Source organism: Gallus gallus, chromosome 14, assembly GCF_016699485.2.
Source record: "Gallus gallus isolate bGalGal1 chromosome 14, bGalGal1.mat.broiler.GRCg7b, whole genome shotgun sequence".
NCBI lineage: Eukaryota > Metazoa > Chordata > Aves > Galliformes > Phasianidae > Gallus > Gallus gallus.
In genome coordinates, this window is record NC_052545.1 from 8,655,010 (window position 1) to 8,682,731 (window position 27,722).

At 43.4% G+C, this 27,722-nt stretch overlaps 1 protein-coding gene and 1 long non-coding RNA gene across 8 annotated transcripts; one reads left to right on the top strand and one right to left on the bottom strand.

Annotated features, from left to right (window-relative positions):
• The first annotated feature begins 730 nt into the window (after nt 1–730).
• EEF2K (eukaryotic elongation factor 2 kinase) lies at nt 731–27,384 on the top strand. 7 transcript variants are annotated; one of them, XM_015294567.4, is made up of 19 exons: nt 731–1,196; nt 6,246–6,570; nt 7,924–7,974; nt 9,761–9,861; nt 11,320–11,380; nt 11,974–12,011; nt 14,113–14,284; nt 15,958–16,107; nt 17,875–18,007; nt 18,637–18,764; nt 19,393–19,594; nt 19,840–19,907; nt 20,655–20,732; nt 21,536–21,598; nt 22,203–22,337; nt 22,719–22,907; nt 23,307–23,431; nt 23,792–23,970; nt 24,621–27,384. In XM_015294567.4, the coding sequence occupies exons 2-19, from the start codon at nt 6,325–6,327 to the stop codon at nt 24,728–24,730; spliced, it is 2,229 nt and encodes a 742-aa protein (XP_015150053.2). In that variant the 5' UTR covers nt 731–1,196; nt 6,246–6,324; the 3' UTR covers nt 24,731–27,384. The 7 variants fall into 7 exon arrangements, with proteins under 7 accessions (XP_015150053.2, XP_004945358.4, XP_004945359.4 ...); XM_004945301.5 differs by having other exon boundaries at nt 731–791; XM_046900854.1 differs by lacking the exon at nt 731–1,196 and adding an exon at nt 2,359–3,650.
• Nucleotides 18,803–26,928, bottom strand: LOC121106841. The gene is made up of 2 exons (XR_005839987.2): nt 24,586–26,928; nt 18,803–23,216 (listed from the first exon to the last, which is right to left on the bottom strand). It is a non-coding gene; the product is annotated as an uncharacterized LOC121106841 (long non-coding RNA).
• Nucleotides 27,385–27,722: the final 338 nt, after the last annotated feature.

A 27,722-nucleotide genomic window follows, 5' to 3' on the forward strand; every position in this document is an offset into this window, starting at 1 on the left:
GCAGAGGCTCGGCGCTGCCGAGGGCGCCGCCACAACGGGCCCCGCGCTCCCGGCAGGTGGCGCCAGCACCCCGGCCAGGCGTCAGCAGCACGCGGCGGCTGCACGCGCGGCCCGGTGCCGCCCGGCCCGACCTCTGACCTCTGACCCACAGCGCAGCTGCGCGCGCCGCTGCCGGGCTGGGCCAGTGTGGGCTGCGCCGCTCCTCTGCTGCGCCTCGCTGTGGGCGGGAAACTGAACGGAGGGGGTGCTGCGTGTGGGCCCGTACCTCATATTTAGTCTAGTATTAATCTAGTATTAATACACGTTTTTCTTTAACCCAGAACCTATTTACATTAATTTCCATATGATCCATGAGGGGAAAAGGGGTTTTGTTTAATATTTCCACAGCTCGTTCCTTGAAGAAGAGCTCAGCCACGGATGTGTTTCACTGAGGGAGCGCTGAGCAGCTGTGAAGTGTTTGGCATTGGAAACCCGGAGCACAACGCCGGTGTTTCTCACGGGGCAACCGAGCGCCGTGCAGCGCGCCTGGCCGCCCTCCGCTGCAGCCTCCACAGCTTCCAACCTGCGTTTGGGACTCCTTTTTCTCACGCACACACACACAAAACGCAGCCCAAGGGAAGCTCCTCCCGCCGGCCCAGCGCGCAGCCCTCAGAGCCCCGCGGGGCGGCTCAGTCAGCGCGGTGGGCGGGAACCGAGGGCCGCCCTGCCCCGCTCCGTTCCGTTCCGTTCCACAGGCGGCTGCGAGTGCTGCCGGGACCGCTCCGCTGCGGCGTCGGACTCTGCGGCTCCCGGTAGGTGCTTCGCGGCCGGATGGGATCGCGGCGGGGCCGTCCGGACAGCCGTCCTGGGCGGGAGCTCTCAGGGTGCCCAGGAACGGCAGCAGATTCTGTCAGGAATCCCTGAGCGCGGAGCGGGGCCGGAGCGCTGGGCGGGTGCCCACGGAGAAATCAGTCACGGCTATTTCCTCGGTGTTGTTCGGCCCAGAACGTAAAGCCCAATGAAATAACAGTTGTTCGTGGCAGCGGAAGGGCGTTCGCGAGTCCGCTGGCGAGCTCCTCTTCTGTCTGTCTTTTTCTGCGGGCGCCTTGGCCGCCGTTGCCGTAGCGATCCCCGCAGCCCTGCCTCCTTCGCCCGGCTCTTATCGGGGCGGTCAGCTCGACTCGCTGAACCTGTTCTCTCACCGGTGTGCAGCGCAGGTACGAATGGCTGCGGGCTTCCCAGGGGCCGCTGGGCGCTGCGGAATGCAGCCTGTGCTGCGCTGCAGCCTTCACAGCGCTGGGGCTGTTCGGTGACATGCTGCTTCTCTGTGTCTGTGGTTCGCAATGACGCACAGCGGCGGTCTCGTACGGTGCACGGCCTTTGGGGTCGCTTAGGTCACGTTTCAGATCTCTAAGAGCCCATTTCTCCCTCCCAGAAAGCCAGCTCGGTGCTGCTGCAGGACTCCTGCTTGGTGGCTTTGGTGGATGTGTTAAACGAAAACCCTACAGACCTTTGGGCTGTTCCAGGGCAGCCCCTGTCCCCGTGCCCTGCGCTGAAGGACAGGCTGGGACAGCCCTGGAAAGGTATCCGAGGTGTTCCCTTCAGCTGTCTGGAGCCCTCAGGGCTCTTTGGGACGAGTTAAAGCATGTGCATAGGCTGCTGGGGTCTCACTCAGGGATTCTGCTGTACCAGCTGTTTCATCACAACAGGCGCCCTGCAGAAGTAAGCAGTGTTTTGTCAGCACTCTGATGTGAATTTTCCCCTCTGGTTGTGTATTTGCACACACGCTGTGTTTGATAACATCGAGCATTGTCCTTGCAACTCACCTCCCTGTGCTGGTGGCGTGGCTCTTAATTATAATGGTGAGAGAAAGAAAAAATAGTTGAGACGATCGTTGGAAAAGCCTGCAATTAGTAGAAATGTGATCAGATTTAATAATTGATTGTATTTTACATTTTCTCCTTTAATCACATAGCACAAGGTTGATTTTTAAAGGAAAAGTGGGTCGGTGTGCTCTTCACTGCTTAGCCTGAGGAAGCTTATGCCATGGACATCAGAGGCTGAACGATGGAAGCACAGCAGCAGTAACAGCTGCTGCATGGTTTGGATTTGTGCTGTAATGCAGCAGTGCAGAATGTAAGCCTTGGAATGGAGCTCAGGCTTGTTTGTAAGGCTTTTGGTAAAAAAAAAAAAAAAAAAAAAAAAAAGCCTGTTAAGTTTAGAACAGTGCTTGTGTGGTTAAAGTTTGGCTATTGAATTCTGTTTTAAAGAGCATGTTACACGAGGACAGCATTTAGTGACTACACTTTCAAGGTAAACCTGAGCCCTTTGCAAGAAGCACAGTTCCAAGAATAACAGAGAGACAAAAGACTAAAGGATTTCTGTAGTGGTGTTCAATTTACACAGCAAGTGGCAGTGTTCCTATTGCTGCTGCTGCTCTAACGCCCCGAGCCTGGAGCACCTGCTGTGTGTGTCTGCCTGCAGCAGCCGACCTGCCCCGCAGCAACCATCTGTCGGCAGCTGTGCTGCACCTCCTGTGGCTGCGAGCCCTGCAGGACCTGGGGTTTGTCTGCTGCTGTCGGAGGAGGAGGGCTGGGTGTGCATAGAGCTGAGGAGCAGCACTGAGATAGGGCGGAACACCTCGTTCTGCAGTTGTCCTTTCTGGGCTGGCTGATGGAGCGGGTTGGGTGCGGCTGCTCCAGAACCAGGCAGTAGGAGCGGCTGCCTGAAGTTGTGTCCTTCAGGGCTTGATTCTGGAAGCGCCGATGAGTGCTGTACTTAGTGGGTGTGTTTTCCGGGTGTCCAGGCAGCCTTCCGTCTCTTCCAGGGGCTTTGATTATCCCGGCCCCATTTTTTCCAGCACATAAAACGTGTTATTCCTGTTAGCTGGGTGCTGGCTGATATCTGCATGGGGAAGGCTGATATCCTCATGGTGCTAAGAACACAGCAGGTGCCATGTGCTGGAAGTGCAGATTGCCATTGCTTTCAGAGCTCCAGGACTTCAAGCTGTGCACTGTGTGGAACAAATCAGGATTTTGCCCTCGAATTGACAACAAAACAGGCAGGCCTGACTGCAGTATATGCACAGTATCCATCTGAAGAACCAGTAGATATTTGGGTAAACTGAGCTAAATTTGTGTGAAGGTTTATGTGATTATTGCAGTCATCCCACCCTTCTTACTCTTCATCCAGCAGAGAGATGTGAGTAATTAAGGCTAAAGTGCTGAGACAGCTGTGGCAGTGTAGGAGGCAGAGGACATGGTCAGCGATAGGGAGGCCTGGCAGTGCATGGTGCTGGGCTCTGGTCACTTCACAGGGAGTACCTTTAACCCTGACGGAGGTTTAAGAGCTATGCTGATGTTTGTAAATCTGCATTGTTCTTTTCAAGGAGGAAGATGCCCAGTGGAGTCAGGCAGTGCCCGGCCCTCCTGCAGGGCCTTGCTGTGTGCAGGCTGTGCGGAGGCAGCAGCGCTGTGCTGTGCCCACGGGCTCCTGGCCAGGCCTCCAGCGCTCTCCGTGCGCTCCCATGAGCCAGGTTGTTCTCGCCTGTCAGTTCAACTGTGGTCAGTTTGGCTGCGACCTCAGAGCTGAATGGCAGTGGAGAGACCAGGAGGGAGTCCGGGAGGAATCGGGTTTATGTTGCGTTCTTGACAGAAGAAACAAGTAACAATGTGCGTGGCAGAGAGGTGGTTTCACTTCAGTCTGTTCTCTTCAGTGTGGCTGGAGGTCCTGATGCAGCTGGATTTAAAGCTGTGACAGCCATTGGTTTTGGCAAAGGATGGTGTTATCCACGAGAGACTTCAGGGTTATGGCTCTGAAACCTGAAGCTCCTCCCTTCCAGCAGTGAGAGGAATGTGTGTAGGTAGGGGCGGGTTATCATTCTGCATGGGCTTCTTTGCTCTTCGCGTGGAAGCAGCTGGCATTAGATGAACCATGGCCGTGGCCCAGTCTGGCTGTTCATGCTGTCCTCAGTATCTCAGTGGCCCCATAGATATGTGCTTGGTAGCATGAGTGGAAAAGAGCAGGAGTGAAGGCAAAAGGGCACTTGTACTGAGAAGATCACCTGGAGCCTGGGGTGAAGAGAAGCAATGCAAAGCCTGGGCACCGTACTCCCTGGGAAGCAGACTTCCTATGCCAGCATATGAATGTGGCTGCCTGCTTGGCAGTGTGTGCTGCAGGTGATGGACGGAAACAAGCCCTTGCACGGAAGGTGCTATGCTGCAATACTGCAGGGCCTGCAGCCACCACCTCTGTGTGGCTCTGAAGCCATGCAGTGGGATGGAAGGGAAGATGTTATGGGTCTGCAAACTGGCAAACTCCTCCCTGCACAGAATAGTACCGTGCACATCGGGGCGGCCAGCAGTGTGTGAGCTGCAGGGCAGTGCTTGTGTTCGCCTGCTGAATCATTGCTGCTGCCTGGGCAGAGGCTGCTGGGCACAGCGCCGTGCTGAGATGGCTGGGGTGGAACCTGAGCTCCAGGAAAAAACACGGTCATGACTCACCTCGCCTTTTTTATATTACGTGTCTGTTGCACCAGTGGAGCTGTGCATCCCAAGTGCTCTGCCTCACTGAGAGCGACATCAGTAATTTGGAAGGGCTGTGTGGGAAGGTGGGCTGCGCTGCAGGGCGGCTCCTTTGGTACTGCTGTGGAACTCCCTGTGATCTCTAACACTGCTTAATGTGTCAAAAGGCCTTATCAAAATATATCAAGAATGCCACCTCCTGGACTTAGAAAAAGTAGAGCATATTTTATTAAGTGTCTTCTGCCATTGTTGCATATCTGATTTTTATTTTTTTTATCTCTTAAACTTCCGTTCTGCTTAGTTCACTTTGGCCCCAGGGGAAGCCAAACCTTCCCTGTTCTGTTCGCTTACAGTCCAGGGAGCTGCTAAAAAGCTGAGGCTACCGAGCTGTCTCTTTTTGTTAAGCACAAGAACCATTACTCCAGGAAAGCATTTTTATATTAAGCTCTCTTTGATGGGAATAGCCCAGCTGTAATTCTAGCTGCTGCTTGACCTGCACGAGGCAGAGGATGAACTTTAGGACGCTGGCATTAGCTGCAGGCCGGTGCCCAGCTCCAGTGGCGATGGGCTCTGCTCTCCCCACAGGGTTTTTGGAAGTGTGCTTCAAACTGTCTTCTGCTCCACTGACTGCAGTTATCTGGGTTGTTAAAATAATGCAGATCATTAGAAAGGATCGACCCGAGTGGGCCATAGCCTCGTGGAGAGGAGGGGTTTGATGTTGCAGGGAGCTGCGGAAGCTCTGGGAGCACTGGGAGGGTGATTGCACTGCTGTGGCAAATTAAAATCAGTGGGAGGACGGTGTAAGCCTTCAAAATGTGGTATGTATTTTTGCCATATACCAATTGCTATTGATCATCATGTAAGCAGCTGGATTTATCTGTACCTTTCAAATAAAGGAAAGTGCAGCAAAATCTGTTCTTGTAGGCTTTCCTGAGTTACTCTTTCCTTTTATTCTTTGCTCCTCATGTTGTCATTTGGAAGCCCTTATTTTGGTGAATGGAGATATGTGTACACAGGGATCGCTGTGGTGGGATGCACAGAAGACTGCCAGACCTGCACTGCATTTGGCAGCAGTGGGGTCCAATGCCAGGCTCCCCTCCATGGCCTCCTCTGTGCTTTGTCCTCCCAGGGATGTCCTGTCCTGGGCAATGTGCTTTGTGTTTCGGGCCATTTGGTGGATGGGAGCTAATGCCTGTTTAAGTCTTAGCAGTGCCGTGGGCAATCTTCTGTGTTGTCCCAGTAATGCTTTCAAACTCCTTTGGCTATTAATTTTGTATGTTAATTTTATATTCAATATCCTTAGTAAGAGTTGTCCTGAAAAACTGAGGGCTCAGCCATGTAATGTGTGAGGCTCAGCTCCCTCGAGTTCCGAAGATCAGTGCTGTGAAATTCCACTTGTCAGATGGTGAAGGGTAAAAGCATGCAGGGATGAGCTGGGAATGTGAGCAAACGGCAGCGCGGGCGGTGTGCAGTCCCTGCGGTCTCCCGGGGTTGCTCTGCCTGCTGATCTCACTTTGGCAGTCCTGTAGTGATTTTAAAACAGCCTTCCCCGAAGCCTTTGCCTTCTGCAAACCCAGATCTAGCACTGAGGAGTTGAAAACCTCACGGAAGTGCTCAGGGCTCACTTCTATACAGCCAAATGCAGGTCATATTTATGTATTGGCCAGTGAGCGGTCCCCTGTAGGGTTTGTTCTTTGAATAATGGCTCATTCCATTTTTGTTTTCCTTCTCTCTCCCACCCAGCTTCTCCCCTCTGCCTGCATGTGCGTTGGAACAGCGGCTGCTTCCCTCAGTGCAGGAGTTAAAGTGCCCTCCCGCAGACATGGCCGACGAGGACCTTATCTTCCGCATGGAAGGCATTGATAATGCTAGACTGACCGAAGTGACCTCTGGAAATTATCTGGATGCAGACAGTGATGATGAGGACAACTATTATATCTACCCAATAACTGATGATCCAGTTTCTAACAAGTCTGCCAGTAGTAAAGTTGACAATTATTATAGCAACTTAGCCAAAACCGAGCAGTACAGTTCCAGCTCTTCTCCTAGAAACTCCTTTAACTACAGGGTAAGTACTGGCTGTAGCCTTCAGTAAGGTTTGGATTTTGCATTGTTGGCATGAGAGAGAAATGTTCCATAACTGCTTCGTTTCGTTTAAGTAATGCTTTTCAGTAAAATAAGTAAGTCTTGTCTCCAGACCTGCAGTTAATTCCATGAAGCCAGTGGTCTGCCACTGCCATTGAATTGCAGACCGTCCTTAGGACAGGAGGGAAATTCCCAGGAGACAAAGCCTCAAAACCAGAAGTGATACGCACTGCATGGTTGGGTACCCATAGCATGCACTGCTCATGCTCAACTGGAATGGCCCTCAGATTTTCTCTAGACTAAGGTTTAGAGTTTTATTAATGCATCCATTATTAAAATATTAATGTTGTTTATTTAATAGATACTCTGAAATCTCAGTTATATCTAATGCATGCTTTATTTCTGCAGAGATACCAGAGGCTTTATGTAAGTCAGCTAACAAATAATCCATCAAAAGTGAAACCATTTTGTCTGCAGTAAGGTTTTTGCCAAAGCTAGTTAATAGAAGCATTAAAATGTACATTTTCTAAAGAATATGAGGAGTAAAATGTTTAGTTTAGATGGGACAGATCTTAATGTGTGCTGTGCTAGACAAGTTAAGACCCGTGGGGAGCTTGGTCTGTAATTAATTCAGTAGTAAAAACCTGCCCCTGGGTTTGCATGTGTGGGAGTTCTGAGTCATGTGGCCAGAGATAAAACTGATAAGGACTTAAACTGCAGTAATTTCCTCTTTCCTAAGCTGTCATACTGCTTCTGCTGTAAGCTTATGTCCTGCAGTAGGGACAGCAGAATATGTGTGCTGTGCTTTGGGCTTTGCAAGGCCTGCTTTGGTATCTTGTCTCCTAGCACAGATGAAACGTGATCAGATGTGGAGCAGGCAGCTTTCCAAACATTGCTGAAGTCACAGAAATGGTGGCTTCTGACACAGAACGAAGCAGCCAGCCAGGGCTGACAGTACCTTAACCCACCACAGCCTTAGAGTCTGCCTGCAGACCCCAGAGCTGCTGGCAGTGTGGGGCATTGCTAAGGCTAAGGAACTGCAGAGATGGAAGAGTTACTGCCAGTGCTGTGCCTTTAGACAGCCCTCAGCAGTGATTAATTTGCTAGTTACTGAGCAAGACCCTTTTAACTCCTATTTGCCAATGAAAAAATTGCCAACTTGAACAGGTTTGTTGACAGATGTTCTAAAAATTAACTTAAATGAGGGATTCAGTCTAAGAGTGGCTTTTAAGTGGAAAAAAAACTTCTTTTGAATTAACAGAGAGGAGACTATTTGTCAATCAATTGACTTATCACCTGTGTTTTCCTACTTTTATGTCTCTCATGCGTCCTATAGAATGGCACACAGCATCGCTCTAAGCACGGCTCTGTGGTTGACCGTAGTCGGGTAGGTTAAAACAACGTGAACACCATATCTAATAGATGCATAAAGTTTTTTTCCTTTTTTCCCCTTCTATGGCTGTTTTTGTTCATGATTTTTTTTCTGAAAGAACTGCTTGCCTCGGCCCATATGTGATCAAGATAGCTGTTCAGTGAAACAATACTCACCTGTTGTTCTCCACCCTGAAATAGCACTTCCTTTAAAGCATGCCTATGCAGTTGCTTCTTCACTGTATTTCCTACTGTGGGCAAGAACAGAATGGTAGCAAGGTGTCTGCTTGGCCTGTATGGCAGCCATATGCTGGAGGAAAATAGCACTCAGTACACTTAAACAGCATCCAACTTTCTGTTCATTTAAAGATTAGAGCAGAGCTGTATGAAGAGCACCTCGCAAGATCAAATGCAAAACTCATTTATTTAAATCATTTCTATGAATCGTGGACACATGGCCTTTTGGAGAGGCACCCTACTTGAAAACGGTCTGATGTACGTAAGGGACCACCAAATGCTCCTTGTTTCTGTCCCTGCCTATTCTTTCCATATACAGTTAAGTGTGCCCAGACCTGTATGAAATGTGTATCATCACATAATCTGAGGCAACAGCATTTTTGTTACAAAGCATGCAGAAAGACTTTTTTCTTATTGTGTCTGTTAACCTTACTTTATTTACTGTAGTTTTGCATTCATTTCATGGCTTTCTTGGTGGAAAAGGACATGTTTAAATTGTTAGTGTGCTGATTTACTGCCAAAGTATGAATAAACGTGGCCATTTAAAAACTTGGCTTCTTCAAAAACTTATTATTTCAGCAATGACATCAATTTAATACTGCATTTTTAAACGTTTTGGCTGAGATTTAAATACCAAGTGGAAAAATAAAATTGTAAAAATAGTAATTGTTACTGTTTCTGCATATTTGAAATTGGTCTCGGAGGCAGTAGCAAAGCCTTTGAGGCTGGTATTTCCTTACTCACAGAGGTGCTGTTTGAGGGAGCAGCGCGGTCCGTTCTCCTGCTCACCTTACAGAAGGCATCACAGGATCACTGCTCCAGTTCTCTAGGAGCATTACAATATAAAAAGAGTGATAAAAGTGTGGAGGGAAATGCATTTGATAGAGCTGGCAGAGAAAGATGTGAAATTCCAGCAAACTCCTTTGAGCTTTTGCAGGTGACTTGCTGGGCATTGAAATGGTTACTAGTCTGGGATTGTTATAATAATCTATTTTTACAGTGGGCTACTTTCTACTTTATTACACTGAGCACGGTTTGTGAGCTTTGGTGATTGTCAAACTGTTTTTCCTCCTTCATATTGCTCTATTGCTAATGCTCTTTTTATGCTTATACTGCCAGCAAATGCTGTTAGTTACAAAAAGATAGAACAGTAGAAGGGAATTCATGCCATTTAGGTGTGACATTGCTATTTGTATTGTATACTAGGGATGTTTGCCAGTTACAATTTTTGCAAATTATATTTGGTGTACACTATACCAGATTTTGTTCTCAGTAACTTTCTGATGATAGGAATTGAAATGAAACCTGATGCGGTATATTTCTGACCTACTTCATTATGGTTGAAACTATAAAATATCAGGGTGATCTTCTGTACCAAATACAGAAAAAGGGAAATAAAATGATGGAGGAAGTCTGCCGTATCCTGCTCCTGCTGTCAGCAGTGCTTTGGGAAGTTGTGCAGCTGTACCTCCTTGTAACACTAAGATCCCCATGTGCTCTAGAAAATGCCCTTCTCATGGGCTGCTGCTAACTGTAAATAATTTACTGGTTTGCTCCTTCTTCAGGAAACCTGGAAACATGCTATTGAAAAAGCTAAGCACATGCCTGATCCTTGGGCAGAATTTCATCTTGAGGACATCGAGACAGAACATGCCACTCGCTACAGGTCTGGGGGCTTTTTGCTCTTAATGCTGAAATGATACAGAATCTGATGTCTTATGCAATTACTGTGTTTGTGTGGTATAGAGTGTGTGTACTTACATGGCTGAAGACCTTTCAGTAGTGTCCAAAATGAGCGTGTCTTAACTGAACCTCCCAGAAGTACATAAATGCTGCATACAGTCAGAAAGTTAAACCTTTCAGCAAACCACTCTCTTGTTCTTTTCCCTCTGTCACCTAAGCAGTTTCACTGTACAGATAGGAATCAAGTATTTTCTGATTGCCTTATTAATTCTGTAAACTTAATCTAATAAGGAAGTAAATTCCAATGAAGAAGCAGAGTTTTTGCATAGTATTTTATATTTATATTGCAAGTATTTAAGTAGTTTAGGAAAAAAGGCTATACTCCATGCCTTTCCCAAAATAAGTTTCACTGTTGCTTATCCGTGCAGTATTGCTACGCGTGGCTGGAATTTACATCCTTACAAAGCCCAGAATAGCTCAGCGTGGTGTACGTGCTGAAACCCAGTCTGGCCTGTAAACTATTCTCAGTGCTTTAGCACAGGCTTTGCCAAAACATTTACCCTACTGACAGAGGTTTCTAGGAGGAACGGGTGGGAGTTAGAGGCCTGTTAATTACCCCTGAGCATCAGCGTTTTTTGAGGCTTCCCTTCCCATCACATGACACTGTCACTCTGCACTCTCCTTCCTCACAGACTGCATCTGGTCCTGATCTGACACACTATTTCAGTCCTGAAATAGTTTGCATACAGGTTTAGGGCTACTCAAATATCCCCTGCAAAAGAGATGAGTACTTCTGTTTCCAGCTCTCTTTTGCCTGCTGCAAACAGGGGTGATACAGAATATGTAAGGGGTAACTGAAGTGTATACATGCATGAAATACTTGGGGCAGGGCTGGGGAGTCAGGCTAGAAATAATCTTGTGTTGGTGACTCAGCTCCTGTGGTTTTCAGTTTGGGTTTTACTGTATTGGGAGTTAAGGGGGTGAGGAGAAACTGGAGATATGGTTCGTATTACCATGGGGTTGTTCGGAGACTTGCTCCTCTCGTAATGCAGTGTTATGCCCCTCTGCTTGTCACAGCCATAGCCTGTAGAGGTTGGTAGGGCTCTTCATGCCCCCAGTGAGCTGCCTAGGCATCACAGAGATTTACTACCAAAGCAGATGAGGCCTATTTTGTATCGTTGCAAAACTCAAGCTCTGGTAGCAGAGTCTGTTTATCGTCCATAGAATTCGATGTCCATTTGAAGAGGGATAAATTTCTTCTTTCTCACCTGAAGGACTATGTACAGAGGGCAGGGGCATGGTAGGAATACTGGAAGTTGTATTGGGTGGCAGCAGGGCTTTCAAGCAATTATTTAGAGATGAGGAAGTATAGGTGGTGAAAATGGGAGGATTTTGGTTTGTTCTGCATTATTTTTAAGAAGCACAACTTCTGGTTTTGCAGGTACAATGCAGTTACTGGGGACTGGGTTGAAGATGAAGTTCTCATCAAGATGGCTTCACAAGTAAGTTCGTGCTGCCCTTCATGTTTGTTAGCACTCAAATTTATCGTTTCCTTCTTATTAATGACTAGTGGCAGCAGGATTTTTTTCTCACACAACAGCTTTGATTCCTCTTTTCTCCTTTCTTTTCTATTCTGGCTCATCCATTATGTTTTGGTATCCCATCACACTTTTCTCCCCACAACAGAGTAGAATGTGGAGTCAAACCTTCCCCATCAGCACTGCAAGAGGCATTTGATACTCTTCCCAGAGATCTCTCTCCTTTCTCAGTCCTCCCATTTCCTACTGGCCTCATCTCCGCCTGGCAGTAGGCCTACTTATTTTCAGTATGTGTGGGTAGAAGCTACTGTCACTTGGCAGTTAAATCCTGTGATTAGTGATGAGTTGGAATCAACTTGCTGATTTTCCCCAAATTACTGCTTTTAGTGGCTGGTGGGTTTTCAGTTTTCCTTGAGGGTATAGATATGCTATAGAGTCTATTTGAGAACTGCTTTTTCCAGGATATAAGGGGGAGGACATTGTTGTGTCTCTTACTGGTTAGAAATTAACTTTGTGAAAATGACAGTGACGTGTTTGTTTTTTTTTCTTTTCCGTAGCCCTTTGGCCGTGGAGCAATGCGAGAATGTTTCAGAACGTAAGTGTTTGCCAGCTTTATCTTTATTGCAGTATTTTCTTCTGGGTGACTGGAGTTTCTCACAGATGTGGCATCTATGTGAAGTGTAGCTCCCCATTGGCTCCCTGCTTTGCATTTCTAAAAGGTGTAGCTGAGAGGTTTACTCCTGTTTATGCAACTCCAACCACAGCACAGGGAGTGGGATTCAGAAAGCAGATCATTCTCTTAAGGAAAATGCAAGTAAGTGTGATGCAGGCATCCAGTGAGCTTGCTTTGGAAAGCCAATCCATAGCCTTTACTGGAACCACCGTGGCATGGATAACGTGCAGCTGTGCCTGGCTCCAGCAAGTGTAATCATTCTATCAATTAGCAGTTTGTAAATTCATGCTATTTCCATTATGTCTTGGAGGCAAAATATTCATAAAAATACAGAAGCAGCAGCTTTGTTTCATTTTTATTGGGTTCTAAGCGTGTCATAGTAGCTTCAAATTTGGTGTGAGGCTGCGTGTGCAGTCTGAAGGCCATCTTCAAGCCCATATTTGGGCATAGAAAAAAGGGAAAGAATAGTTGAGCTCATGCAATCTCAACTCAAATGGCCTTCCTTAGTAAAGAAGGCTGTCCTCCCAGAGTTTCCTTTGGATAACGTGCACCAGACATCTTGTTCTGAGTAAGACAGAGCTGCTGCTAAGCAGCAGTTATTCATTCCAGAATGGGGAAGTGTGAGGGAAGGCAAGAGGAACTATTTTGTTGCCTTCTGAATATTAGGAAATATGTATGGGCATCAGCATCTAGCTGTAAATGAGTCTGTGCTAGAAGAGTACCCTGTTCTTTCAGGTTCTGGATATGGCTTTCCTGGAAAACGTACGAGTGAACTTTTAGGTTCTTCTCTCCACTTTCCAGCTGTAGAATCTAAAGAGGTTGCATTTTATGTCTAGTTTCATGTCTGGGAAGAGAAGTTCCTGAGTATCAAAAGCATGGTCTCTTTTGAACTTGAGGAAAAAGGGGGCAGAGTAACCCCTCAGTCACTCAGTTCTTCATTGTTTTGGGATGGATTCATGCTGGTGGCTCCATGCTTGCAGAGCCGTGTAGTTAAGAGCAGTAAAGAAGCCTAGGAAGTAACAAATCTTAATCTGTTGACACTGCTTTTAGCTTGTATTTCCTAATGACTAAGTTTCACATTAGGGAATATTTTGAGTAGTGACAGAAACAGATTTATCTTTGCAGCTTAACCTACTGTACAAAGAAAATGTAATTTATGTGTCATCTCCCTAGTCCTAAATCTTCTGTAAATCTCAGTGGTGCACTGATAATTCCCATCTGGAGTTCTTTTGTCATTACAGTGATGGCATTAGCTGTGCTTAGTTCAATAAGCTTCACGGAGTGTTGGCTTTAGAAGAGCACATTAAATGTCTTGTTTTATACAGTGAAGTTTGTTTCTTAAGAGATCTGGACAGCTTTCAAATTCCGTCTGTAATTCTTAGCTCACTTGCTTCTTCCTTCCAAGGCCTGTGTCACAGTGACTGTGTAACCATACAGGAGGTCTTTTTCTTCACTCTTGAGGAACCTGTGGATTAGAGATTTGCACATCAACGGAAGCTAAAATCAGAGTAAAAACTGACATCTACAGTTTTCCTTCTTGGAGTACGAGGATACTGAGTAGTTGTCACCCTTGAGTGCTGAGAAAGCAGCACTTTGCTCTTCTCTTAGGAGGGGCTTATCTCCTCTCATTTCTTCTTTGAAATGGCACTCCTTGTTCATTTCTACATAAAATAATTGTTGGCTGTAAAACTTCTTCATGCTCTGTTTTGTGGATGTTTTTTTTTTGATTGGGGGGGGAGGTGAGAGAAAAGTCAGGAAAGGTGTCAGTTCAGAGTAGAAGTAGCAGCAGGCACATGAAACAAGTGCTTTGAAGACTTCCAGCCATGCATATGGAATACTAGTTTTTCCCCTGCCTTTGCTTTGCTTTTCAGATAATCTATCTGGTACATGATATAAGATCCACTCCAGACTGAGAGTAATCCTGATCTCATGGCCCAACTTCGTCAGTGGAGACAAAGAAATGGGGAAGATTGAATTAAAATGACTTTTTTTTTTTTAAATCCAAAAATGTTTTTTTTTTCAGGAAGAAGCTATCCAACTTCTTACACACTCAGAACTGGAAAGCTGCCTATAACTATGTTGCCAAGCAGTACATAGAGAGTGTAGGCAGGGAGGTGTATTTTGAGGATGTCCGACTTCAGATGGAAGCAAAGCTCTGGGGGGAAGAGTACAATCGGCACAAACCACCCAAACAGGTACATCCAGAGGTCTTGCTATGCAATAGTTCAGTCCTGCTCTTCTATTAGATAGTTTTCAAATGTATTTAGAAGGGATTAGCTGTTTGTGTTCTATTACATTTAATTGCTGAATAGTCTTTTGCTCTGCTCTGTCTTTTATTAAATAGTAGTTGTGGTTTAATGAAATAATGGCAGAAATTGCCTTCCACTGTCCAAAATTAGGCACTCTGTGAATGTCAGACTGTTTTCAGGTGTTGACTGAACACCAAAATCAAATGATGTTTGCTTTGCTCATTTTGGTGTTTACCCAGCTGCTTTTCAGATAACCAGAGATGTCACAGTATTTAGTTCCAGCAGCAGTTTCAGCAGGCACTTAACTGTTAGTGCTCCAGTAAGGTAGATGCTTAAGTCTTGTGCACCTAGTTGGATACCTCTCTAGCATTGATATCAAGAAGAAGTGGGAACCTGGAGCTTTTCAAATACAAATCTCCCAGGACCCAAGGACTGGTCAAGAAATTTTCCAAATAATTTAGGTGCTGTGACACTTTTTCCTTTAGGTATCTCAATACAGTATGTAAAGGGCAAAGCATTAAGTTGTGTGCAACTCCCAGGTGGATGGAGCATCAGACCAGGCTCAGGGTATTGAGAGAAGCTTTTGTCCTCTTTGCAAGGGATGTGCACAAACACATAAGATTCAAAGCTGGTCTTTTGTTCCTGGACAAAAGCACCCCCAGCAGCAATCTGCTTTTTAAAAGACAAGAATGCAAGGATGAAGGGCTGCGACTGTCCTGCATTCTCAGGCAGTAGCTGCTGTTTGTTGGCTGTCTGTGGATTGCATCAATATGCATAAACTGCTTTAATCTGCTGCTGGCAGTGAATGCCAGACTGTAACTGTGGCTTCAATTGAGTGGAAGAAAGAATTGGAAAGGTACTGCGCTTGCTCTGCGGGACCTTCAGTCCTGCCTTTGGTTCTACCACAGGGCTGCTTGTGATGTGAGATTGGACAGGACTCTTGGGTCAAAATGTGTGCCTTGTGGGAGCTTTCACAGTTTAATAGCTAAACACTAGTGAGTACTTCTGAATACGTGGACTATGTGAGTTGCATTCCATAAGGGGGTTGGTTAATAACTGTCTGTCTGACAGTACCAAAAGGAGGTAAAGGTTGAAGGGCACAGAGAAGAATTTAGTCAAGTTTTAAATGCTATGGGAGAAAGATGTAATCACAGTGAGAGTTATGCTGGTTTCTCCTTTAGGAATGTGTCTGGTACAGAGGGAGGAGGTGGGGCAGATACAGAAATATCTGAATGGCATAAAGTCTTCAGTCCTTCTATGAAGAAGCACTTCTACAGTAGTTACCTGTGTATTTTGCTATCTGGGTACAAACTCTTTGCAGCACACTCCTAAAATCTCCAAAGAAATAAAACAGCCAATGTTTGCTAGGAATTGTTCAGTAGGATTTTCTTTTTTTTACAGAAACGGACTGTTTTGAAGTGACTGCTTTTAATTTATAAAATTCCCCCAATAGCCAAAGAAGCACATGACTTATCCTTCATCCCTCTGTTAAACAGACAGATCTTGGCAGTTATTTGGCTTCTTTTTTTGGCAGTGTGTTCACAGCTGGAGCATTCGCACGCACGTTGATCTGAAGACAGTATTCTGTTAGTCACTGTTTATTTTCCTTCCCTTCCTAGGTGGATATAGTACAGACCTGTATAATCGAAATGAAGAACAGACCCGGAAAGCCTCTCTTTCATCTGGAACATTACATTGAGGGCAAATACATCAAATACAACTCAAATTCTGGATTTGTGCGAGATGACAACATTCGTCTTACACCGCAAGTGAGGCTTTGTGTAATGCTTTCCATAGAGTCTGCTGGGAGCAGTTTGTTGGCTCTGTCCAGAGGTGTTACTGCCAAGAAAGGAAACTGCAGGCGTTACAGTACAATGCCAAATAAATTTCTCTTTATGTAGTATGTCCTCCCCTTACTTGGGGCCTGCTTTTTCAGAGCTGAGCAGTTCTTTTTTTGCTTTTCACTGTCTGTTGATTTTTAGTGGAGTTGAATGTGGTTAATACTCTTTGGGTTAATACTCTTTTGCCTCTAAGAATTTTGATGCCTGTAATTGTAATTAAAAAGTCTCTTTGAATGAAGGCAGGCTTTAATTTGTAGTAAGTAGTAAGTAAGTAGTCTGCCATTACCTCAGAGTAATACACAGGAGGAGGTGGCAGGTATCTAATTCATCCAAATAAACATCGTCTGCATTTGTGTTTAAGAATATGTGTTATCAGCTGCAGTGTCTGAGTAGGTGAATCTGAGATTGCTTATAAAAACACAGCTATAAATTTCAAGTGATTGGAATTCTTGTAGCTCACAGAGCTTTTAAAATACTTTGCAAAGAATGCAAAGTGATCAGCATATCAAATTAGTGTTTTATGGGGAGTTGAGAGTTAGGTTAGTTTCATTTTTCCCTGTCTTTAAGGTATTTATGTGATGCTCAACGTAAGCAGGACATTTATGTTCAGTGCTGTGTTTTCACAGTTTGGGAACAAAGTGTTCTGTGAGATTTGCTGCAGTGAAAGTGTTTGTTTATCACCGCCAGTCACCTCCCCCAGGCCTGGCAGTGCTTTTTTGGAGGCCTTCCCAGAAGATCCTAATGGCTCAGCTTTCTGCCAAAGGGCTTTTTATACCTCATTCTTGGAACACAGCATTTAAAGCATACAAATGTACATTTCACTGTCTGATATGTGAATGTAGAGCCAGATCAGCTGTTCTGGAGGGCCTCCCAGTGGGCACAGTTGAAGAAGGAGAATTCCAGGGGATGCTCATGTTTTCTTTTTGCATAATGTGGTGGGGCTTTTCGTGATGGCAGAAGCAGTGTCCGAGAGTTGCAGAGCTTTGGCACTGCCAGAATGTTTATGCAGAGGTGATACTGCACTGGCTCTGCTGGCTGCTGGTTATTCCCTCTGCCTAGCAGCTCTGAAGGAGAAGACTGTATGGGAAACAGAATTTCCTGTACTGGAAAGAGCAATAAAGCATGTTCTCATGCTGCTCTTCACCCCTATCCCTGTTAGCCCGTCTTTGAGTCAGGCCAGGTTGGAGAAGCAGTGTCACAGAGGCAACAGGTACTTCTTTGCGTTCAGCAGATGTCTGCAATTTTCATCCACATTTGGACCCTAGGAAGCAATTACTTCTTCCCCAACAAATAATGTTGAATTTAGTTAGCCACTGCATAGGAGATTGGGTATTTTGTTGCAGCCTGAGTGGCAATGATCAGTAAAACAATTTATGAGGAACTGCTAGTGTTTCGGTTATGCCCTCCAGGTTAAGATCAGGGGCAAAATCCTGCTTGATTTACTTGCATGATTTCACATGAGCCAGTCAGCCAGAATTTATACCCAAGTGTAATCTGTGCGACTCCAGGCTTATGGAGGGACAAAACTGTGTTATCCTCTTCGTCTCTTACTGTTTACATCATGATGTTCCTACTAGGTCTGTTTCACTAGAACAGGTATCTGTTCTCATTGGCAATTTCTGAGCAGTCACAGGAAGTGTTGCTGGTTTTGGTAGTTCACGGGTGAGTTTTCTCAGACATCTGTGTTCTTTGCAGGCCTTCAGTCACTTCACGTTTGAGCGCTCAGGACATCAACTCATTATTGTTGATATCCAGGGAGTTGGAGATCTTTACACGGACCCTCAAATCCATACAGAGAGCGGTACAGATTTTGGAGATGGCAATCTAGGTAAAACCAATATCTTGTTTCTTGAGCTAGTGGATGTGTATTTTTTTTTTCCTGCTGTCCGCTGAGTAGCAGCTACATGGCTGAGCAACAGGCACTTCTCTGAGGGCCTTGGAAACAGCTGGGGAACCTCTGTTGTAAACAGTCCTTGTACAGGACAGCTGTTGCTAGTAGATTTTATCACAGGCAGTTTTAAAACAGGAGCTGATTGTGGCTTATGTCTGCTGGCCCACTCTTAGGCCAAACAAGTAATGAAATGAAGTAGTTTCCTACAACGGGAAAGCAGTAATTATGGCCTTTCGTATCCTTGACATGTTGCAGAAATGGGCATTGATGAGTATAGAGAGGTAAGTCTTGCATGTTGTTAAAGCTCCATACATGAAGTTTTTCATAGAACACAGCAAGTCTTGTAAGCAGAATCAAGTCTGGTGGTGTTTTCTCTCCAATTTTGTTTATTTATTATATTCTCTGCATAAATAGTTGTTGAAGATTTTGTAGACTACTTTCACTCATTTGTTTCCTTTCTGTCTTCTTGTGGCTTCTCAGAAAACTCTTTAGAACTTCCAGCTTTTAATAAGTAATCCATCATGTAAACTTTGAGTAAACCTTTCATTTTTTTTTCAATGCCACAGGTGTTCGAGGTATGGCCTTATTCTTTCACTCTCATTCTTGTAACAAGATTTGCAAAAGCATGGGCCTTGCACCATTTGACCTTTCATCCAAAGAAAAAGATGCCTTGGATCATAGTAACAAATTGCTTGTAAGTGCTGATGGAAATAAATAAATAAATAAATAGTGTAGCTAAGCAATATAGCTGATTTATTCTGATTTTAAAAGAACTGTTAATAAAACTCAAATATATGATTTATGTGGTAGATAAAACACATTAATTACTAATGTTGCAGTTTAAAATACAGCAGTTTAAAATTTACTTATCTGTCCTCTGAATTCATGCAGTAATTTTAATTAATGGAGAACATTGCAATACAGACATATTTGGGACCAAATCTGAATGCTTTGAATGCTAAAATCGTTAGTAGGGTGGGTTTTTTTAGGTCACAAAACTAATTTGGAAACTAAAAAAGAATAGAACTGCTCACCTTTAACTGATCTCAGCTTCAGTTGATGTTTGCAAGGCTGGAACTTTGGGATACATTTTGAATGAAATTCATTCCTAACCTGAATTTTCTCTGGCTGTAATAATGCCAGCAGTTGATATGTTGTCAGGGTCTAGAACTTTACAAAGGGAGTCAACAGGTATACCTGCTTACTTTTCCCCCTACTTCTGTGGAGAGGGCCCCTGTGGAGGAGCAGCCATGTTGACTTATGTATCATAATTAGAATACAGTGAAGCATTACTCATGGGATTTTCTTGTTAATTTGCCAAGGAATCGGCTCAGACAATTCTGCGTGGCACAGAGGAGAAGTGTGGCAGCAGCCGGGTGAGGACCATCTCTGGTAGTCGGCCTCCCCTGCTCTCCCGCCTGTCTGAAAACTCTGGAGATGAAAGCATGAGCGATGTGGCGTTTGACTCCCTGCCCTGCTCTCCTTCTTCTGCAACCCCCCACAGCCAAAAGATGGACATGCTTCGTGAGTGCTCTTCACACATAGCTTCCTTGAGGGTTCTTAAATATTTGGCAGTGTCTTGTGTCATTTGGTTGGTTTTAAATACAGTGTATGTTGTATTTAGTCAAAGTACTTCTGTGTAGACAATTAATGTTTTCATTTCTTAAGGATGTTTTTATGAAGAAACTGATTGAAGTAAGATAACATCTAGAATTTTCTCCTTAGGCATGTTATCCTTAGAATAAGATGCACTTTTTTTTTTGTCCTAGATTGGCCTGTGTTCAATGAAGTAGATAATTTGGTTCACAAAGACTATGATCAGCTTGATAACCAAAGGGTGAGTGTCTTTCCAATGGAAAATGAGATTGCAGTTCCTTAGAGAATATCTCTTCAAAGAACTATCAGAAGGCTTTGCTCAGTAAGAGCACATGAAGGCTCTCAGCTGCTCTCAGTGCTGCAGGTCCCATTACCTTCATGAATTTGTTGTTTCTTATAAAGGAAGAATATTTTATTTTGAAATAGTATATTTTTTTCTTCAGTAACTTATTTACATCTGGTATATTTTAACAGATAATTAAAGTATGTATCTGTTCCCCTGCCTGCATGCTGTGTGTGCCTCTGGCACTTTTGCCAGCAGCTGTGGTATGACATCTAAACAGAATCCCCATTGATTAGGTCTCTGCAAATATCCATACTGTGGGATGTTAGAGAATCTCAGCTGAGGAGACTGCAGTAAGTTTGTGAGAGGAATTTTCCTACACCAGGACCGCCATACCAGGGCTGTCCATTAATTGTTTTATCTTTTAACTGCCTAAGACAAAAAGACTGAAGTCAAAACTACATTAAATGGACTCATGGCTTGATTGAAAATGCATCCTTGATTTTTATTTATTTATAATATATCTTAGAGGAAACATGGACTTGAACTGTATCTTCTGAGTCATTAAGTCTTGTTCTGTCTGTCAGAGGTTAAACAACATACGTCTTTAAACCAAGCAGAAATTTTCCTCTGTGGAAGTGTTGAGCTGAGATCCTTACAAAGCATAGTGCTAATTCTGCGATGCTTTCTTTTCATCTTCTGTAGGATTTTGAAAATGGTGGAGACAGTGGATATCCCAGTGAGAAGAGAAGTGAGCTAGAAGATCTGGATCATAGAGAGAAGGTAAGAACCTGACTGTGGGCTTAGCAGAATTAAGCCTTTTGTTCATACTTGAAGTGATTCTGTACAAGAATCTCATTTTCATCCCTCCTGATCTAGACTTGGTAAACAGAGGAAGCACTTGGAAAGAAATTTCCTCACATTGCAAAATTCTCATCTGGGGAATATCCATGACACCTTCACACTTATTTGTAACGAGGAGTTTAATTTCAAACATCACATTTGATTGCATATTGTTGGTTTACGTTTTTTTTTTTTCCATGCATAGTGTATTGCATTTGAAAAACATTCCTTAATAGCAAGTAATATTGAATCTGTGAATGTGCCCTGCTTTCAGACTTTACCCTCTCTACTTTCTATTACTTGTTATGGCTTGAAGTATCACAGTATTTACTATTGTTCTTGGTTAATAATATGCAACAGTAGAATTCCTGTGGTATAGGTGGTTACTCCCTTAAAACAAAAACTTACAAAGAAAAGCTTTTTGACCTGAGCATCTTAACTAGATATCTTATTTGTAGATAGGAAAGAGAATATCGCTTCAAAGGGTAGCGCTTTTTTTGTCACCTTTGAAGTGGCAGGGTATTTGTCATAGAGTATCTAGTTTAAAGCTCGGTGGTGCTATATTCCTTACATTTCAGCACGTTCCTTTTTATCTTATACTGCAGCATCACTGAGTGAAGAGAATCCACTGGAAACTATTTTGATTGTTTTCCCTGTTTTCCTGGATAGGAGTAATATAAGGGAGTAACTTGCACATATTGGTTGCTTTAAATTAAATGTTGCAAATCTTTACGTTAACATAGGGCCATTCAAACAACAACCGAAGACATGAATCTGATGAAGACAGTTTGGGAAGCTCTGCAAGGGTAAACAAAGCAGAAATGTTCATAGACAATGAGTTTACCACTCTGCTTGTCCTTTGTTCCACTCATCTACCGTTTAGCTTTACATCACTAAATCAGATATTAGTTTTCCTTCCTTTTCAGCTACAGAATTTCTGCTAATAATAACGTACCCCTCTGTGTTCTTTCCTTTTTGTTTTTGACTTTATTTTTCACTTAAAGAAATACCATCATAAATAAATAGTCACCTCTGTAACTGGTACCTAATGTAAATTAGTGACTCTGCCTGGGTTTCTAACTCAAAAAGAAATGATAGTTCTATGGATTTTTTTCTGCCTAACTTGATATTGCATTTCTGCACTTTATTTTCAAATTGTGTCATATACATAGCTGGGTAAGGTTTTTAAAGCCTGTAGCATTTTAAGTGCCTCTCACCACTGTATGTGTAACTGACCTAGGGAAAAACAGACCTGTTTGTATGCTTTTATAAAATATAGCCTGTTGTAACTAGTTTCTAGAATAAGAAGTTACTAATCAATGGTATTATCAATAGAGGCTTTGATTTCTGAATGGCAATCAAAATGAATAGTGTAGAAGTTTTAATTTGGTATTACATTCCACATTTCAGATAAGTGTGGAGAAATGGAATCTCTACAATTCTTCCAGAGTCCACATCCACAGACCATCCTGTGTTGCTCAAGAAATTCAGAGGCTCAATGCACTAGAACTTGAAAAGAAAATTGGGAAGTCAATCCTTGGGAAGGTAGGATGGATTTGGTAATTCTGTTCTTTCCAGATGGAAGAAGTGATCTTGTATTTTTATTTATGTATGGGTGCTTCCCTGCATGAGTTAATCTTGCAGGTGAAAAATAAATGGCAAGTGTGTGATGCTTTCTGTCACCTGATCATATTTCGTAAGGGATGTCTGAGTTCAGGAACCCATGTGTTCCATCTGCCTTTGGACTTGCAGTAGTTGGGCTCCTTTGGGAAGGTTTCCGCTGTTGGTTCTGCAGGGGCGTGCACAACTTTAAGTAGACACCTCAGCGAGATATTTCTGTGCCTCAGTGAAGTATGGGCACATGGCTTCTGACGAATCAGATCTGCACTCAAACTTGTGTATCTTTCCTGTATTACTGTGTTGTAGGTTCATCTGGCCATGGTTCGTTACCATGAGGCGGGGCGTTTCTGTGAGAAGGACAAGGAGTGGGATCGTGAGTCAGCTCTGTTCCACCTGGAGCATGCTGCAGACTGCGGGGAGCTGGAAGCCATTGTTGGGTTAGGACTCATGTGCTCACAGCTGCCACATCACATTCTTTCTGAGGTCACTTTAGAGGTAAACAAGAAAAAGGAAAGAAAATTTCAAAATCCAAAATCATGTTCACATGGAAAAGTAATACGAGAATAGGAGGAAATGGAGACAAAGCAATGGTTAGATGTTCTGTAGTCTCTTCAGAGAAGATGGATGACTTTGTAGTTAAGGACTTGGACAAAGCACCAAAACCACTGCCTGTTGATGATGTTGCCAGCAATTCACTGTGTATCTTTAGGAAGTTTTTTTTTTCTAAGTAATTTTATTAATCATCTCCTCAGCAATTTGGAGCCTGTTTTTCAGACATATTCAACACTTGCAGCCATTGGTAACCTGCAGAAGAATAGGCATTTAGTGTTAGAGAAAGGAAGGGGTGGTTTTACTTAAAAACATTCGTTCTAGAGGTTTTCTTTATTTTACTAGGACACAAAGGAGAACCGAAAAAGAGGATTTGATTACTTGCTGAGAGCAGCAGAAGCTGGAGACCGGCCTTCCATGATTCTGGTAGCAAGAGCATACGATACAGGTGTCAATCTAGGTTCAGACAGGTACTGTGCATGACTGAGTGATCTAACTTATGGCTAGTATATTTGTATATTTTAATTGCTGGACATCTTCCATTCACATGAAGAGCTTTTAAGCCATAAGACCAAAAGCAACTAGTAATGAAAGCTCACATAGGAGTTCATCGAGACACTTAAGCCTGATAACTTCATAAAGTGACCCTAGTCTCACCTGGTATAGTGAACTGGTACTACAATGCAGAGTTAGTGAGCCTCTGTGAAAACACTTATTTTTTGGAGACCATCAAGGCTCTGAAAGTCTAGTGCAGAATTGAATTCTGAATCTACAGTGCCAGGTATGTTTGTTTCCTAAGGTAACAACCTTCTAAATGTTTTTAACATCAGAGTACAGGATTGGAGGGAGGCTCTGTACTGGTACAACGCTGCCCTGAACATGACTGACTATGATGAGGGAGGTGAATATGATGGCACTCAGGATGAGCCCCGGTATCTGCTCCTGGCCAGGGAAGCAGAGATGCTAATGACAGGAGGGTTCCATCTGGACAAGGACCCACAGAGATCGGGTGAGTCCACTTTTTTTCTATAATCAGTAATTCTACTTTTTTTTCATGTACCTCAAAAATGCATTTTATTGCATTGTTCAGCTGCTATAAAGCATTCAGAGAGTCAGTACCCTTAAGTTGTAATGACAGTGAGTGATGCAAGGCTGAAAATCCTGGGGGGGAGGTGGGGGGAAGAGATTTTGCTGATGACAGGGGTAGTGGGTGGTGCCTGCTCCAGTCTTGTGGCACACCAAGAAGCTAGTGTTATCCTTCACTCCCTATGAGGCCACTGAACTGCAGGTTGCTGCTTGTATTTTAAGTTACACCCATAACTTCAGGCCCTATGCAGCACTGTCTTAGTTATTATGTAATCTGTATGTCAGGCATATAAATGTATACAGACTTGTTGGAGGCTCCTGTGGGTTACTCCTTTTTATGGTCATTGTAAATACATTGAAGAGCCATCGGCAGCTAGGCGTGTAACTGTGAACTTAGAGTGAAAGCCACATTCCCAGCTGATGTAACTGCTAACAGTAGTAAAATACCCAGTTGCACCCATAGATCTGGCCCCGTATTTTGAACCAAGTTTCTCTTTTTGTCCTTTAATTGCTTCACAATAAAGAGAGATGCCTTTACCTTGTCAATGTGACTGATACTGTTTCCTGCCTTAGGTGATCTCTACACAGAAGCAGCGGAAGCAGCAATGGAAGCAATGAAGGGCAGACTGGCAAATCAGTACTACCAGAAAGCAGAAGAGGCTTGGGCGATGATGGAAGAATGACATTGCAATTATGCAGTTCTTGTATATAGACTTTTTTTAAAGACTTAGTATGTTTGCAGCTAAAAATATATATTTTTGTGGTGTTAGCAGTTTTTTGTACTTCAGTTTTCTAACTTCTTTTGAAGGTGAAAATACAAATGCAGCTAGGATGTAGGTTACAATAGCGTTCTTCTGTCAAGTGTTTTAAAGCTGTAGTACAGACACTCTTGACCTTTTATATAGATATATTTTTAACTGTTAGGACAGAGGAGGCTGATTTTTTTTTTTTTTTTTTTGATGAAAAGTGAAGCCAAAGACTGCTTGGGTTTCACATGTCCTGCTTTATATGCAGCAACTGATCAGTGTGTTTACATTTTTCTTCTCCCCCCCACATACAGAATAAATAAACTTTCCTACATTCACAGCATTTCTTAATTGTTGGTGTATCTCACTAAACTTGCATGTGAATGTAAATGTGCAATATAAGCACGTGAAGCAAGCAGCTCCTCTTTATAACTAATCCCATTCTTTCAGTGGGCACTGGTTTATTCTCAGATTAATTCTAGATAGAATCCTTAGAGTTTGGAGAGAGGGAGGAAAAAAGCTGTCAGTGAGGTTATTCAGAGTGGAATATGTGTTATTGCCACCACTGCATATTTTACTATCAGAAAAACACCAGTGATCCTAAGGAGGTGAGGCACCCAGCTACCTCTCTCATTTTCACACTTTGTATGATATAACAACCTCACTGTGTAGATTTCTGCTGATCTCATGTAGTAGTATTTGCCCAGTGATTTACAGTAGCATGAACTGTACTATATGGGTAACACATAGGCAATTTTACAGAGACATCTCCGTTCTCAGCAAAGCGAGAACATCTCACTTACAATGAGAATACACTTCCCAGCATTTCCAGAGGGATATTTGTAAAACTTAGGCGGTGTTGATTTACCTACATCTATGTATAGAAAATAATTTATCTGGTTTAAGTAGCTTTGTGTGTTTTATCTGCTCTCTTATGGTTCATATAGTAACTTCACATGATGCTTTGATAGATTTGAGCTGACTGATGAAGGATATATGCAAATATATATGTAAGTTTCCAGATTATGTTGGGTAACTTATTAAATACTACCGTACGGTACAAAGCTTATGTTCCATGGTATTAGCACTGGGGAGTTTTCATCTGACTTTTAGCATCATCTCCTGTAGTTTACAGTTGAGCTTTCTAAAAGGCCTCTGTTCTTCAAAAGAGACTGAGAATGGTTTAGTGGTTTTAAGTGTCAGTTACAGAAAATTGCTGATTGTAAGGAGAAGACATTATAATCCCTGAACACTTGAATTCCTGTATCTTGTCCGCATAATCTTAAGCCATACATGGTGGTGGTTGCATTATCATGGCATGGAGATTTTTTTTTTCTTCCCCAAATCCACTATTTTATTCTAAAAACTGCAGTGCTGTACAGAGAACAGAGCAGCTCTTGCTGTTTCTTCATCTTGGCTAACAGTCATTTTGCAAGAGATTAACACAAAAGCTTTATGGCTTGTTGGTCCAGCAGTCTCCTGAGGAGGTTGAATGGGATGGAGAAGGGGCAGCCTTTAGGAAGTGCTGAGTGTCTGTAATGCATAGCCAGCCTCACTTTAGCAAAGCTTTTGAGCTTTTATGGGTAGAACTGAACAAGCTGCATGTTGATGCAGTTGATTTCAGTGGAGCTCCTTGTGTGCATATACCAGGACTATTTCTTGTAAAATTTAGAAACTGTTCAGGAAAGAGAAACTCATTCTTCCTTTCCTTTATGAGTGTGCCTGGCACTGGGCCCCAAAGCTGCACTCCCCATTTACTCTTTCTGGCAAGTAGATCTTAAATTGTTGTTAAATAATGTTGAAGCATCACGCTAATAACAACTGCCACCATCAGTGGATGCTTTAAGTGCCTATCCAAGTTGTGCTTTGAGTGCCTGAAGCCTCTTGGATGTGGCCTTTTTGCTCTTTCATATCATTTAATTATTACTTGGTGATGAAAGGTGAATTAGCATTCACCTCTGAAGGTGGTTGAATAGTGAGTGTTTTGTGCAAAACTTACAGTGTAGGCATTGTAACGAATGGAGACAAAAGGTTTTGTTTTCCTTGTAAGGTGTTGGTGCCAAGAGTTTGAGGTTTTCCTTGAGAAGGAAGCATATGTGCAACAACCCCACCAACCACGTAGGGAGGAGAGGAGATTGAATGCAACCGTCCAAAATGTGTAAGTAAAGGAGTAGAGTATAATTACTGACACTTTTTGATGTAGTTTAATTTGCTACATTCAATAATTACTGTCAGCTCTGTAGATCTGATATGTATATGTCCACATAGCTCAGTGAAAAAATACCATGATCAATAATTTGTTTGCCAATACTTTGTAATGCTGTAGACTACCTTCAGTCCTAAGGTGGTGCCGTGTCATTTAGCTGTACGGCACGGAGGGCTGACAGGAATTTGAAAATTAAAATCGTTTACAGAAATATGCACAATTTGTTCTATGACGTTCTTTTGAAGGTAAAGAGAACTGTACTGACAGACTTTCTGAGTGATACTGCTCTATGCTGTATTTTTAATCTATTCACAATGAATAAATAAAAATCTGTATTTTTAAAAAATGTGAGAATAAATCTTGAGGCTTGGCCTGGTGAAATTGATCCGGGTGCGGTGTTTCTGAATGGGTGAGGACAACATGAAGGAATCCCTTCTTTGTACACCAGACATGCAAATACCAATTCCTGCATCGCTGCCCGCCCCCCCGCATCGTCTGCTTTCGTTCTGGCTGGTCACTGAAGTTGGTCTTCTGTCACTTTTCTCAGTAGAGTTTTTAAAATGTTCCGAAGTTCCATTTTACTCCCAGAAGCTTCCAGAAGTCGTGCTGTTCTTCCTGTTCAGTCCCTGTTTCCTTGCACTTCCAACAGTCGGAAGTAGCTGCGAGGATGTCACTGGACGTGTGGCAAGGAGAGCTGTTTTCTTCAAGAAGGGTGGAAGGGTG

Bases quoted from the DNA above. Each gene is read 5' to 3' on its own strand.
- EEF2K (XM_015294567.4), top strand. From the start codon at position 6,325: ATGGCCGACGAGGACCTTATCTTCCGCATGGAAGGCATTGATAATGCT. The intron at 7,975-9,760 runs GTAGGTTAAAAC...CTCCTTCTTCAG, and splicing joins CTGTGGTTGACCGTAGTCGG to GAAACCTGGAAACATGCTAT. The intron at 18,008-18,636 runs GTAAAACCAATA...TCAATGCCACAG, and splicing joins TTTTGGAGATGGCAATCTAG to GTGTTCGAGGTATGGCCTTA.